Raw genomic sequence first — 14803 nt, 5'->3', positions numbered from 1 at the left:
TCCCCGAATGCCTGCGCCCTCTGAACCGCCTGCCTCCCTGCGCACCCCTCCCCCCGGCTCCCTGCACCCCCCAAACCTCCCAGCTCCCTGTGCACCCCAAATCCCCCAGCTCCCTGCACCCCTAGCTCCCCCGGATGCCTGTGCTGCCCCAGTCTCACCCAACCTGATTTTGCCTCCCCTCCCAGTCCCCACAATGCAGCTTCCCCTCCCCCCCAGTAATCCCAATCCATCTTTCCCTCCCCCCTAGTCCCCTGAACCCAACTTCCCTTCCCTCTCAGACTCCCCAACCTGGTTTCCCCTCCCCGTCCCCCCCAGCTCCCTGCATCCCCCGGCTCCCTGTGCACCCCACTCCGATGGCTCCCTGAGCCCTTGGCCTCCTGGCTCCCTGTGCACCCCAAACCCCTTGTGCACCCTGCACTGCTGGCTCCCTGCACCCTCAACTCCCTGCACCCCCCGAACATCCCAGCTCCATCTGAACCCCGGGCTCCCTGCACCCCATACGCCGCTGGCTCTCTGCACCCCCAACCCCCTGCACCCCCCTGGCTCCCTGCACCCCCCGAACCTCCCGGCTCCCTGCACCCCCTGCCTTGCTGGCTCTCTGCACCCCCCAACCCCCTGCACACACACCCCCAGCACCCTGCCCCCCTGCAGTGACTCAGGCCCTGTTGCAAGAGCTGGGGGCAGGACGCAGCAAGAGGAAACTGTGGGTTTGTGGCCAGGACAAGGGACAAGATGAAAAACAAGAGCCCCCCCCACCCCACTCCAGCTTCCCCTCCCGCCCAGTCCCCCCAACCCGGCTTCCCCCCCCCCAGCATCGGCCCTGCTGCGCCCAGACCAGCCCTGGGATGGGGGCCTGCGGGGCAGCTGGGCTGGGCCCCCCGGGGCCCTGTTGGTGGGACGGGATGATCCGGGGTCCCGCGGGGCTGGGCGGGGTGGGACGGGTCCCTCCAGGGCCTCCTGGTCCATACTGGGCTTTACTGCCCGGCCCCTGGGACATGCTGGGCTGTACGGTAGTCATGGCAACGGCAGGGCGACTTGGGGGGTGGGGGGCGCTGCGGCTGCGGGTAAAGGCCGGTCACGGGAAGGGCAGCGACGCTGGCGGGCCGCCATGCTGGGTCCTGGCAGTCGGGGCCGGTCAGGTCTGGGCGAAGTCACACGGCGGCCATCTTAACTCCTGGCAAAGCCCAGCTTGGGCTCCCCCCTCCCTCCAGCCCCACCCGCAGGCTGGGGGCTCCCCCACCCCCTGGAGCCGGGGCGAGGGGGCAGCCCCCAAAGGGGGCGGGGGGTTAGAGTGTGACATCGGGGAAACGGGAAGTGCGGTCACGTGGCGGCCCTGGGGTCATGTGACCCGGCTCCAGGAGGCGGCCGCTGGTCGGTGCTGGCAGGGGCTGGGGTCCCGGTGCCTTTAAAGGGACAGGCCCTGCGGGGGGGCTGGTCACTGTGGAGGGCGGGGGGATCAGACTTTGGGGGAAGGAGTCAGTCCCCCCCGGTCACCCCCTCTCCCTGCTGTTTCAGGCGAGTCCCCCTCCATTGCAGGATGGGCCCCCCAATGTCGGAGCCGTGACCCCCCGATCCTGCACGTCCCCCCCCACCACCATGGAGCCGGAGGGCTGGCAGCGTCTGTCTGACTCGGAGGGTGAGTCTCCCCCGGCGAGCCCCGGGTCCGCCCCCGCGAGCCCCGAGTCTGCCCCCCGCGAGCCCCGAGTCTGCCCCCCACGAGCCCCGGGTCCGCCCCTCGCGGAGGCCCAGGCCCGGTGCTCTGGGACTGCCCTGAATGAGGCCAGGCAGGACTCGGGGGACTCCCCGCAGGACTCGCTGTCCCGGGCACGGAGCCCCCCGTTCACCCCCTGAGCTCCCTGCAGCGAGTCCCCGTGGACAGGCCCCTGGGGCAGCCGGCAGGGGGTGACACAGGCGGGGGGCATCAGGGACTTTCAGCCAAGCCCATTGTGGGGGGACTCGGGGCCCAGTGCCCTGGACTCCTCCCCAGCCCCAAACCAGGAGACTGACCAGCTTCCGCCAGCCCAGCCTCCAACACTACCCCCCCGCCCCCGCCTCCTTCCTTTGTCTCTTCCCGGGCCCAATAGGTCACCTGGCCCCACCTCTCAGTTCGCCAGCCCCTGACCCGCACCTTCCCTGCCAGGCTGCGGAGTGTGTGCGGGCCAGCGGGAAGCCAGCCACAGTCACACCTGCCCTGGGGTCACAGCCACACCATACGCCCGAGATGCTTGAGTAACACAGAGGGGAAACTGAGGCACACACAGTCTTCACACAAAATATTAAGGCTCACGTACAACATAACAAGGGGAAAACTGCACTTCGTTCTCTCTCCCCCCCCCGCCCTGGTTCTGCCGCTTGATGCTCCCCCTACAGATGAGGAGCCACCTGTGCCGCTTCCCGCCCACGCCACCTGCTGGAGGAACTTAGCCGGTTTCTGGTGAGTAGCCTTGCACGAGGGCCTTCGCACGCACATTCCCTTGGCCCGTCCCTGTCCCGGGGCCTTTCCTCACTGTCCTGCCTCTCACACCGGATGCCCGTGGCCACGCTTGCTCCAGTGGACATCTCGACCCCCTGCTGTTGTTTGCACACTCACGGCCAGGTGCACTCACCCCGCCCTGGGACACCCTTGCACGCTCGCTTTCTGGGCATGAACACACTCAGCATCTCACGCCCACTCCCCCCCCTGGGCTCGCACGGCCGCAGCCTTGCCCGCCAGGGTCTGCCTCAGCTCCTCCACACTCCCCTGGGGCCATGCAGATGGGGGGGGCGGCTCTGGCTTGTTTCTAACCCCCCTTCTCTGTCCCCCCCATCCGTCCCCACAGGCTGCTGGGGCTCTGCAATAACTTTGCCTACGTGGTGATGCTGAGCGCGGCCCATGACATCCTGAGCCACCAGGAGGCGCTGGACATCCACGGGACCAGCCCGGTGGGTCCAAGCTGGGGGAGGGGAGAGGGGTGGCGACAGGTAGCACAGAGACACCCCCTTTGCCCAGGTCTGTCCTTGGGGGCAGGGCACCAGGACTGCCCGTAACCAGCGCTGGTAGGGCCTGAAGGGATCCTTGTGCAAACAGCCGTGCAAAGGAGAGCTCAGCGGGGTGAGGGGTGGAGAGCTCAGCAGTGGGGACAGCCTGGGGGAGCTGCAGGGGGGCAGGGTGGGGGGTGTGTGGAGAGCTCAGCCTAGGGGGGCTGTCATGGACCCACAGGATCGGTGCTGCACCCCCAGCTTTGCAACAGTCCCTTGGAGGAATCCGTCCGTGGGGCCAATCCCTGGAGGTCTCCCTCCTCCTCCCGGGTGGGGGGTCACCATACAGAGGTCCCTCATGCCAGGGGCGGGGGGGGCAGGGGCGGGATCTTCAGCATCTGCCCCAGTAACCGTGTCTCCTGCCCCCAGACTCCCCCGGTGACACCCCCCAGCGGGAACTCGTCCAACACCTCCCGCTACGACTGCAATCCCATCTCCACCGGGGTAAGTGCTGCGGGGGTAGGGCTTTGGGAGGCGGAGGGGCATGACCTGGGGCAGGGGCTAGCCTTGTCTCTAACCCCCCCCATAATTGTTCCCCCCCCGCAGGCTGTGCTCTTGGCTGACATCCTGCCCACCCTGCTCATCAAATTCAGCGCCCCCTTCTACATCCATCGCGTGCCCTATGGGTGAGTGGGGGGCACGGTGGGGGAGGGATGTTGGGGGGGCTGTTCCCCACATGGACCCTCCTATCTCCCTCCAGCCCATGGGAGGCTGGGGGGGATTGTGGGGGACCTATGCTGGCCCCATCTCTCCCCCCTGTGGGTGACCCATGCTGACCCTGTCTCTGCCCCCAGCCTGTGGGAGGCCATTGGGGGATGTGGGAGGCCGTGGGTGACCCATGCTGACCCCATCTCTCCCCCCCAGCCCGCGGGTGGCACTCTGCATCCTTTGTGCCTGGGGCAGTTTCCTGCTGGTCGCCTTCTCCACCACCGTGGGCACGAGCATTGGGGGTGAGCGCCGTGGGGGGGCATAGGGCATTGTGGGTAAGTGCTGTGCTGGGGGGTGGGGTGGGGAGGAGGACAGGTGCATTGTGGGTAAGCGCTGTGCTGGGGGCGGGGGGACAGGGGTGCATTGTGGGTAAGCGCTGTGCTGGGAGCGGGGGGGACAGAGGGGTGCATTGTGGGTAAGCGCTGTGCTGGGGCAGGGGACAGAGGGGTGCATTGTGGGTAAGCGCTGTGCTGGGGGGTGGGGTGGGGAGGAGGACAGGTGCATTGTGGGTAAGCACTGTGTGTCTCCCCCAGGGGTGGTCCTGGCCAGTGTCTCATCGGGGTTGGGGGAGATCAGCTTCCTGGCGCTCACAGCCTTCTACCCCAGGTACCAGCGGGCCGGGGGGCGCAGGGGGAGGGGCTGGGGCGTCATTGGGAGGGCTGCAAGGGCCTGGGATTTCTGGCGGGGGGGGTGCGTGCCCGCTCTCACCCCACATTTCTCCCCCCAGCGAGGTGGTGTCGTGCTGGTCGTCGGGCACGGGGGGCGCCGGCCTGCTGGGGGCGCTGTCGTACCTGGGGCTGACGCAGGCTGGGCTCAGCCCCCGTCACACCCTGCTGCTCATGCTGAGCGTGCCCCTGGCCATGCTGCTCAGGTATGGGGCCGTGGGGGGGCAGTGAGGGGGAAGAGGGGCTGCGGGGAGGGGCAGAGGGGTGGCTTTTTGGGAGACCCCCCTGGCATCTGACCCCCCCTTTGTCTGCCCCCAGCTATTACTTCCTGCTGGTGTCTCCCCCCGCGGTGCCGCAGTGGCGCTGGAGTGATAGCACTGTCCTGCAGGACCCCTTGCCTGCCACCCGCCAGCCCCTCATGGGGGGGTCCACAGCAGAGCCGGGTAAGGGGGTCAGGGGTCCATGTGTGGGTGGGGGCTGGGAGGGAGGAGGACAGGGAGCGGTGGGAGATTGGGTTGGGGGGCACAGGGGGCTAGGAGTGGGGGGGTGGACTGTGCAGGGAGCAGTGGAGGGTGGTGGGGAGATAGTGGGGGGGTTTGGGGGCTGGTGGCGGGGGCCGTGGGGCCCAGCTGATGTCTGTCCCCTCCAGGTGGCGGGGGCACAGAGCTGACCCTGCAGGCCAAGGGGCGGATTGTGAAGGTAGGATGGGTGCGGGGGCAGGGTCCTGGCATGGGCGGGGGAGGGGTGCAGGGGGAGGGGCGCAGGGGCAGGGCCGGAACCCAGGCGTCCTGGCTCTTGGTCTCTCTCCCGTATCCCAGCCACACGGGAGGAAGGGGGTGGGTGGAACCAGGAGAACCGGACTGAAGGAAGCTGCGGCTGCTTTATTCCCAGCCCCACTGTGCTGCCAAGCCTTGGGGAGCAGGGAGAGACCGGGGCGGGGAATGGGACCCAGGCGTCCGGGGAGGGTCCCCTGCAGCGCTCCCAGAGACCGGGGCAGGGAATGGGACCCAGGCGTCCGGGGAGGGTCCCCTGCAGCGCTCCCAGAGACCGGGGCGGGGAATGGGACCCAGGTGTCCGGGGAGGGTTCCCTGCAGCGCTCCCAGAGACCGGGGCGGGGAATGGGACCCAGGCATCTGGGGATGGGGGATCCCTCTGCAGCGCTCCCATCTGGCTGCTTGTGCAGTGCATGGGGGAAAGGATGCCGCCCCGCCACCTCTCACCTCCTCTCCCTGCAGGGTCTCCTGAAATACCTGCTGCCCCTGGCGCTCGTTTACTTCGCGGAGTATTTCATCAACCAGGGCCTGGTGAGTACTTGGGGGGGGTCCCTGCCCCCCACCACACCCCACCCTGCCCCGCCAAGCCGTTAGTTGATGGGGCAACCCCTGTGGCCCCCCAGAATCGGGCCTCTGGCTCTGTTCAGTCGCCCGTGGGCGTCCTTTCCCCCCCGATGCTCTGCCCCAGGTGCTGGAGAGGTCTCTGCCCTGGGGGAGTCTATCCACAGCTCCCCGCTGGTGCCTCTGCGCTGAGGCAGCGGTCCTGGGGCCGGTTCTGTAACGGACCCTGGGGGGACCCCTTCAGTGTGTCACTCCCTTGCTGGGGTAACCCCTGGGCTTTCCTGCCTGCTGGGCCAGCACCTTGGAGCCTACAGTCCCCCCTTCCTCCCGCAGCAAGTCCCCTCAGACCCAATGCCTGGGGGAGACATGCACCCCGACCTCTGGAGAGTGCAGCGACTCTCAGCCGGGGGGTAACCGCACAGGGGTGCCTGGGTGCCCGGAACACGGCGCAGGACGAATGGCCAGGTCACAGCCAAGTCCGTCTGAGTGACTCCAGAGCCCTGCTGCCGAGCCCCCCCCTTCTCCCCAGTCTAGACGCGTCTCTCCAGCAGCTCCCGCCCCCAGGCCCACCTCAGTCTGGTCTCCTCCAGACTCGCTCTTTGTTCTCCAGCTGCTCAAACCGGCTTGCTTCCTGCAGAGGGCCAGGGTGGTACAAATCGCCAGCCCCACCTGGATCTCTGGATTCTTCTGCCAAAAAAATACCTCTACTATTAATAATGAAGCACATAGGGGGAAACTGAGGCACACACACTATTTATGTGAAATACTCTGAAAAATCCCATTTCATCCCAGCAGGTGATGGACTTTTAACACCTAGTTTGTGTGCCAGCATGCCTTTGTCTGAGGGTGTTACTGAAATACGCTGTAGTTCTGGGTAACAATCCTAGAGCAAGATCTCATAGCGCCATATACAATGTTGGTACACACATTTCAACAGGCCAATGATGTTCAGCGGATTGAGTTTCCAAATGATACCTTACGAGGCATCCTTTGTGTAAAATATATCATAATAATATAAAAGTGGTGATCATGGGGTACAGGTTGTCACATGGGGTTGCCTTGGGGGGTGCTAGGCTGGACGCTAGGGACTGCGGAGCAAGGGGAGCTGGCAGTGGGGGGCTGTGGGGAGTTGATTGCTGGCATGGGAGGCTTGGGGTGCAGGGCGAAGTGCCTGGGCGGATGAGAGGTACTGAGGGGACGGGGCCAGGGCATAGGGGAGGGTTGCTGGTGTGTGTTGGGGGGGGGGGTTGCGTCTGTATCACTAACACCCCCCCTCATTTTCCCCCCCAGTTTGAGCTTCTGTACTTCCGGGACTCAGTTCTGACGCATGCTCAGCAATATCGCTGGTAAGACCCCCCTGGCCCTGCCCAGGGACTCCCCCTGATCCTGCCACAAGTTCCCCAGGGGCCTGGACACCCCCCCAAGGAGGAAGGTTCCTGGGGTCTGGGGTTGAGTCCCATGGGGTGGGGAGGGTTGGGATCACCTGGACCCCTGGGAGAGACTTGTGGGCCCCCCAATACTGACCGCCCCCCTACTCCCTGGTGTAGGTACCAGATGCTCTACCAGGCTGGGGTGTTTGTATCCCGGTCCTCCCTGCGCTGCGTCCGGATCCGCCACATCTGGGTCCTCGCCCTGCTGCAGGTTTGGCTGCCCTGTCCTCTCTGCCCTGCCCCCCAGCTCCCCTCTGTCCTCCCGCCAGCTGCCAGCCCTGGGGGTCCCAGCTGCTAGGTGAGGTCACACTGGGTCCTCTGCAACAAGAAACCCCCTCCCACTACCTTGTTACACACGCAGCACACGGGGAAACTGAGACACACACTGTTCATGCAAAACACGAAGAAAATCACCCACTTCGTCCCACCCCTTTTCTTCCTCCCTGAAGCCTCCCAGCCCCCTCTGCCCTCCCCCCCAACCCCTTCCATGGGTGCCCCCTGTGACGGGTTGTCACCTGCGGGGTGCAGTCTGGGAGCCAGGGGAACCACTTTGCCCCCTAACCAGACGGCTGGAGTGGCTTCCCTCACACGGCTCTGCTGGTGATTCAGCCTCTTCAGGCTGTTATCACCCAACACGACAGCAGGTGGCGCCACACACCCAACTGAGTGCTTCACCTAAGCCACTTGTGGACAAACACGAGACATGGCCAATTTCCCAGCTCCCCAGTCCTGCCCCCCCCAGTACAGCCCAGAACTAGACCATCTTGCACCGCACAGGGTCTGTACAACGCTAGCCCATTAATATATTCACTTCCCCCTCGAGGGGGGAAAGAGACGCAAAGATTTTTGCAGACACGTCACTATAAACATAAAGCAAGTTTATTAACTCCAACAGACTGATTCTAAGGGGTAGCAAACTGCTCAAAGCAGATTACCTAGCAAATGAACAAAACCACACACTAAGCCTAATAGACTGGATCTGATTTAGCAATCTCTCACCCTGACTGATGATACAAGCCGTCCATCCAGTTTCCATACACAGGCTACAAATCCCTTTAGCCTGGGTCCAGCACTTCCCCCAGTTCAGTCTTTGTTCCTCAGGGGTTTCCAGGAGTTCTCTTGCGTGGGGCGTGAGGCCGAGAGCAGATGTCACACCCCACCTTATACAGGTTTTCCATAGGACGGGACTCCTTTGTTCCAAGCTAAGTACCCAGCCCAGTTTGGGGAAAGATACAGGTATCAAAGTGGAGTTCAGTGTCATGTGGTCTGGTCACATACCCTGCTGTGTCATTGCCACCATTACTCATAGAATCACAGGACTGGGAGGGACCTCGAAGTCTCTAGTCCAGTCCCCTGCACTCAGGGGAGGACCAAGGATTATCTAGACCATCCCTGACAGGTGTTTGTCTAATGTGCTCTTAAATATCTGCAATGATGGAGACTCTACAAGCTCCCTGGGCAATTTATTCCAGAGCTTAACCACCCTGACAGTTAGGAAGTTTTTCCTAATGTCCAACCTAACCCTCCCTTGCTGCAATTTAAGCCCATTGCTTCTTGACCTGTGCTCAGAGGTTCAGAACAATTCTTCTCCCTCCTTGTAACAACCTTTTACGTCATTGAAAACTGTTCTCATGTCCCCCCTCAGTCTCCCCTTCTCCAGACCAAACAAACCCCGTGTTTTCAATCTTCCCTCCTAGCTCATGTTTTCTAGACCTTTCATCATTTTTGTTGCTCTTCTCCAGACTCTCTCCAGTTTGTCCACATCTTTCCTGAAATGTGGTGCCCAGAACTGGACACAATACACCGTTGAGGCCTAATCCGCGCTGAGTAGAGTGGAAGAATTACATCTCGTGTCTTGCTTACAACACTCCTGCTAATGCAGCCCAGAATGGTGTTTGCTTTTTTTTGCAGCAGCAGCGTTACCCTGTTGACTCATATTTAGCTTGTGGTCCACTGTGACCCCCAGATCCCTTCCCGCAGTACTCCTGCCTAGGCAGTCATTGCCCATTTTGTATGTGTGCAACTGATTGTTCCTTCCTAAGTGGAGTACTTTGCATTTGTTCTTATTGGATTTCATCCTATTTACTTCAGACCATTTCTCTAGTTTGTCCAGATTATTTTGAATTTTAATCCTATCCTCCAAAGGACTCGCAACCCCTCCCAGCTTGGCTGAAACGTTCCCAGGAAGGCTAAACTCTTCCGGGGTCCATTGTCTTTGTTGCAGCCATGTTAGTCTGTATTCGCAAAAAGAAAAGGAGTACTTGTGGCACCTTAGAGACTAACAAATTTATTAGAGCATAAGCTTTCGTGAGCTACAGCTCACTTCATCGGATGCATTTGGTGGAAAAAACAGAGGAGAGATTTATATACACACACACAGAGAACATGAAACAATGGGTTTATCATACACACTGTAAGGAGAGTGATCACTTAAGATAAGCCATCACCAGCAGCGGGGGGGGGGGAGGAGGAAAACCTTTCATGGTGACAAGCAAGGTAGGCTAACTCCAGCAGTTAACAAGAATATCAGAGGAACAGTGGGGGGTGGGGTGGGGGGGAGAAATAACATGGGGAAATAGTTTTACTTTGTGTAATGTCTCATCCATTCCCAGTCTCTATTCAAGCCAAAGTTAATTGTATCCAGTTTGCAAATTAATTCCAATTCAGCAGTCTCTCGTTGGAGTCTGTTTTTGAAGTTTTTTTTGTTGAAGGATAGCCACTCTTAGGTCTGTAATCAAGTGACCAGAGAGATTGAAGTGTTCTCCAACTGGTTTTTGAATGTTATAATTCTTGACGGCTGATTTGTGTCCATTTATTCTTTTACGTAGAGACTGTCCAGTTTGACCAATGTACATGGCAGAGGGGTGTTGCTGGCACATGATGGCATATATCACATTGGTAGATGCACAGGTGAACGAGCCTCTGATAGTGTGGCTGATGTGATTAGGCCCTATGATGGTGTCCCCTGAATAGATATGTGGACACAGTTGGCAACGGGCTTTGTTGCAAGGATAGGTTCCTGGGTTAGTGGTTCTGTTGTGTGGTGTGTGGTTGCTGGTGAGTATTTGCTTCAGGTTGGGGGGCTGTCTGTATTAGCACCGTAGTGTCCATCCCACCATCAACCTCAGCCTGGACTAGTACACGCAAGAGATCCACTTCCTGGAGACTACGGTGCTAATACGCGATGATCACATAAACACCACCCTATATCGGAAACCTACTGATCGCTGTTCCTACCTACATGCCTCTAGCTTTCAGCCAGATCACACTACATGATCCATTGTCTACAGCCAAGCTCTACGATATAACCGCATTTGCTCCAAACCCTCAGACAAAGACAAACACCTACAAGATCTCTATCATGCATTCCTACAACTACAATACCCACCTGCTGAAGTGAAGAAACAAATTGACAGAGCCAGAAGAGTACCCAGAAGTCACCTACTACAGGACAGGCCCAACAAAGAAAATAACAGAACGCCACTAGCCATCACCTTCAGCCTCCAACTAAAACCTCCAACGCATCATCAAGGATCTACAACCTATCCTGAAGGACGACCCATCACTCTCACAGATCTTGGGAGACAGGCCAGTCCTTGCTTACAGACAGCCCCCCAATCTGAAGCAAATACTCACCAGCAACCACACACCACACCACAGAACCACCAATCCAGGAACCTATCCTTGCAACAAAGCCCGTTGCCAACTCTGTCCACATATCTATTCAGGGGACGCCATCATAGGGCCTAATCACATCAGCCACACTACCAGAGGCTCGTTCACCTGCGCATCTACCAATGTGATATATGCCATCATGTGCCAGCAATGCCCCTCTGCCATGTACATTGGCCAAACTGGACAGTCTCTACGTAAAAGAATGAATGGACACAAATCAGACGTCAAGAGTTATAACATTCAAAAACCAGTCAGAGAACACTTCAATCTCTCTGGTCACTCGATTGCAGACCTGAGGGTGGCTGTCCTTCAACAAAAAAGCTTCAAAAACAGACTCCAACGAGAGACTGCTGAATTGGAATTAATTTGCAAACTGGATACAATTAACTTAGGCTTGAATAGAGACTGGGAATGGATGAGTCATTACACAAAGTAAAACTATTTCCCCATGGTATTTCTCCCCCCCCACCCTACCCCACCCCCCACTGTTCCTCAGACGTTCTTGTTAACTGCTGGAAATAGCCTACCTTGATTATCACCACAAAAGGTTTTCCTCCTTTCACCCCACTGCTGCTGGTGATAGCTCATCTTAGGTGATCACTCTCCTTACAGTGTGTATGGTAACATCCATTGATATACACACACAGCGAACATGAAACCATCTCCCCACTGTATTTTCCACTGAATGCATCCGATGAAGTGAGCTGTAGCTCACGAAAGCTTATGCTCAAATAAATTTGTTAGTCTCTAAGGTGCCACAAGTCCTCCTTTTCTTTTTGTCTTCATTGATGAGCCATCAGCACTGTCTGGGTTCTTCATTGTTGTACCTGCAAGGCTGGCTGTGGGTGTTACCCAGAGTGACCCCATGTGAAATACAGATGATCAGAGTCAACATTCATAACTTCAGATACACAAATGATACATTCACACAAATGAGATAATCACATTCAGCAAATCATAACATTTCCAATGACACCTCCCATGATACATCTTGTACAAATGCATTATAACTATGTTATAATCATATCACAATGATGAATTTGGGGTGTAGTGTCACACTTCCCTTCTCCCCTCCCCCTGCAGCCTCCTAGCTACCAGCCCCTTCCAGCCTCCCACCCTCCCCAGTCACTAGCTCCTTCCCTGGAGTGCCCCCCTCCCGGCCACCAGCCCCTTCCCCGTTCCCTGCAGCCTCCCACCCCACCCCAGTCACTAGCTCCTTCCTGGGGTGCCCTCCTCTCCTCTCCCTGCTGCCTTGCCCCTTCCCTTTCCATGTAACCTCCCAGCCCCAGCTCCCTCTCCCGGGTGCGGCACCACCTGCTGTGCCCTAGGAGGGAACCCCACTTCACTGGGCTTCAGAGTCCCCGCAACCTCTTTCCGTGTGTCACACAAATCCCCTTCCCCCAGGCCGTGACCATGGTGCGGGCCGTGTCACGCTAATCCCCTTCCCCTAGCCCTCTACCATGGTGCTGGGTGTGTCTTGCTAATCCCCTTCCCCCTGCCCCTTTTCCGTGGTGCTGGGCATGTCACGCTAATCATTAACCCCGTTCCCTGCCCCTTGCAGTGCCTGAACATGGTGTTCCTCCTGGCTGCTGTGTACTTTATGTTCCTGCCTAGCATCTACCTGGTCTTTGCCCTGGTCCTGTATGAGGGGCTGCTGGGGGGTGCCGGCTATGTGAACACCTTCCACAACATCAGCCTGGAGGTGAGGGGGGCACCAGGGGGCTGGGGGGGAAGGGAAGTAACAGAGCACCCGGGGGGGACACCGGGGGGGCTGGTGTGGAAGGGAACTAACAGAGTACATGGGGGGGGACACCAGTTCAGGAAGGTTTTGGGGGGACACCAGACCGGGAGGACACTCGGGGGTGCCAGGACATGGGAGCAATTTAACAGTGTGCCAGGTGAGAGCCCAGTGCAAGACGGGAGGAGGGTATTAACGTAACACTGGAGATCCAAGACAAAGTGGGCGGTGGCCGGGGGAGGGTTTGTGGGGGGGGAAGGGTACTACATAGCACCATGGGGGTGGGGCTGCATGCCAGGGAAAGGAGGATATGGGGGACGGGAGGTAGGGTATGGGGAGAGGGAGCAGGATGTGGTGGGGGCTGTGCTGCCGTTAATCCTGCTCCTCCCACAGAGCCCGCCGGAGGAGCGGGAGTTTGCCATGGGCGTGGGTTGTGTGGCCGACACCCTGGGCATCTCACTGGCTGGAGCTGCCGCGTTCCCCGCCCACGACTACTTCTGCCGCCTGCCCTGAGTGGCCCAGTGCGGCATGGGCATTGGGGGCCCCACCCCGTGGGGCGCTGGGCTCTGCATGCACCCCAGCTGGCCTGGTGCTGCTGGCTCTCCAGCCTGTTCCTGCCTTGGGGGCTGGGAGGGGAAGAGGATGCAGGAGCTGGGGGGGGCCTGGCCCCAATAGGGGCAGGACTGCGGGGCATGGGAGTCAGGCTGGGTGCATGGGAGGGATCAGGATAGGAAGGGTGGTGTGGGGCTGGCGAATAATGGGCTGGGGCTGTGGGTATGTGGGGGGCTGCAGTGTTTGGGGCTGAGAGTGTGGATATGTGGGGTATCTGAGCGGATGGGGTTTATGGGGCTGGGAGTGTGGGTATGGTGGGGCCTGGGAGTGTGGGGGGCAGGGGGAGAAGGGTACTACATAGCACCATGGGGGCAGGGCTGCGTGCCAGGGAAAGGAAGGTATGGGGGAGGGGAGGCAGGGTGTGGGGAGGGGGGAGGGAGGATATAGGGGAGAGGGAGCAGGGTGTGGTGGGGGCTGGGGTGTATAGGGCTATGGATGTGGGTATGTGGGGGGATGATGTGTGGGGGGATGGGATCTATGGAGTCCATAGGTGTATGTGGGGGGAGCTGCCCCAGTCAATAAAGGGCCCGTTCCCGTGACCAGCGCGTACTGGGCGTTACTGCTGTGTCTGTGTCACTTACTGCCTTGGGGGGTGCCCCAAGTCCCCCAGTGGGAGGTTGTGGGGCTGGGGGCAGAGTCATCTCACACTGGGGACACCCCTGCAGGCTCCTCTGCCTCCTTGCTGGCCTGCCTGTTTCTGCAGCTCCTGGTCACTGCCATCGCTGGGGTGGAGGTGGGGGGTGACCCCCAGGTCATATTTCCCATCATGCCCCAGGGGACATGAGGAGGGGCTGGGCAGGGATGGGATGGGGTTTGGGACTAGCCCATGGTAGGCAGGGGCCTGTCTACACCAGAGGTAACCCGGAGCAGGGCCGAAGGGTTCATGGGCTGGAGCTGCCCTGATTTGCTCTGGGGGACAATGAGCCCTGAATGTGGGGGTTGGGGGATCCATCCATTCATCCATCCCTACATCTACCTCTGCCCCCCGGGCCGTGGGGGCGGGAGGGGAGTGATGCCAGATATCAGCATTGGGGGGGAGGGGATTAACCCCTTGGGGAAAAGCCACAGCCCAGCCCCAACTTCTCATCCTGTCCCTCCCCCATCTCTTTCCATTCCACCCCCTCTCCCCACGGCCTTCCCATGCTGCCCTGCTCCCCAGGACTCCATTTCCCTTCATGCACCTTGTGACAACATGAGAATTTTCAGTAATAGGGTTATGCGGCCCACGTGTGCCTCAGTTTCCCCCAAGCCATGCTGTGTGGCACAGTTCACAGCCCCGGGGAAGGCTGCTGGAGGGCCATGGAGGCCAGCGGGGGTGTTGCCAGCTCCAGGGCCACAGCGAAGGGGGCAAGACCCAAGGAGGGGCGAGCAGCGGCACTAAGGGGGGCTCTGGCAGGGGGCGTCTGTCCCCGCGCCGGGGGTGCCAGCCTGGCACCAGGCAGGGCCCAGGTGGAGGAGGAACCTGGAGCCCAGGGCTCGGGGCCGGAGGTGGGGAGGCCGCGGGGCTGGCCCCGGGGGAGAGCGAGAGCTCTGGGGGTCCGGCCCACTGACAGACACTGCACCAGAGCTGGGGGCCCGGCACCGAGCCTGTAGGTCTGGGACACCCCCCGGGACTCCATTTCC

The 14803-nt window shown here is 60.2% G+C and overlaps 1 protein-coding gene across 4 annotated transcripts; it reads left to right on the top strand.

Annotated features, from left to right (window-relative positions):
- Positions 1 to 1538: 1538 nt before the first annotated feature.
- CLN3 (CLN3 lysosomal/endosomal transmembrane protein, battenin) lies at positions 1539 to 13222 on the top strand. 4 transcript variants are annotated; one of them, XM_043517036.1, is made up of 15 exons: positions 1539 to 1636; positions 2371 to 2434; positions 2820 to 2917; positions 3383 to 3462; positions 3565 to 3644; positions 3883 to 3968; positions 4260 to 4326; positions 4448 to 4597; positions 4710 to 4834; positions 5041 to 5090; positions 5627 to 5695; positions 7016 to 7071; positions 7273 to 7366; positions 12392 to 12532; positions 12962 to 13222. In XM_043517036.1, the coding sequence occupies exons 1-15, from the start codon at positions 1597 to 1599 to the stop codon at positions 13079 to 13081; spliced, it is 1320 nt and encodes a 439-aa protein (XP_043372971.1). In that variant the 5' UTR covers positions 1539 to 1596; the 3' UTR covers positions 13082 to 13222. The 4 variants fall into 4 exon arrangements, with proteins under 4 accessions (XP_043372971.1, XP_043372972.1, XP_043372970.1 ...); XM_043517037.1 differs by having other exon boundaries at positions 4260 to 4332; positions 4454 to 4597; positions 5056 to 5090; XM_043517035.1 differs by having other exon boundaries at positions 4260 to 4332; positions 4454 to 4597; positions 12962 to 13221.
- Positions 13223 to 14803: the final 1581 nt, after the last annotated feature.

This window comes from Dermochelys coriacea, chromosome 6 (genome assembly GCF_009764565.3).
Source record: "Dermochelys coriacea isolate rDerCor1 chromosome 6, rDerCor1.pri.v4, whole genome shotgun sequence".
Classification (NCBI taxonomy): domain Eukaryota; kingdom Metazoa; phylum Chordata; order Testudines; family Dermochelyidae; genus Dermochelys; species Dermochelys coriacea.
Note: the sequence above shows the minus strand (reverse complement) of the source record. Positions and strands in the feature narration are given on the sequence as shown.

Bases quoted from the DNA above. Each gene is read 5' to 3' on its own strand.
- CLN3 (XM_043517036.1), top strand. From the start codon at position 1,597: ATGGAGCCGGAGGGCTGGCAGCGTCTGTCTGACTCGGAGG. The intron at 4,327-4,447 runs CCCCAGGTACCA...CCACATTTCTCC, and splicing joins CTGGCGCTCACAGCCTTCTA to CCCCAGCGAGGTGGTGTCGT. The intron at 4,835-5,040 runs GTAAGGGGGTCA...TGTCCCCTCCAG, and splicing joins GGGGTCCACAGCAGAGCCGG to GTGGCGGGGGCACAGAGCTG.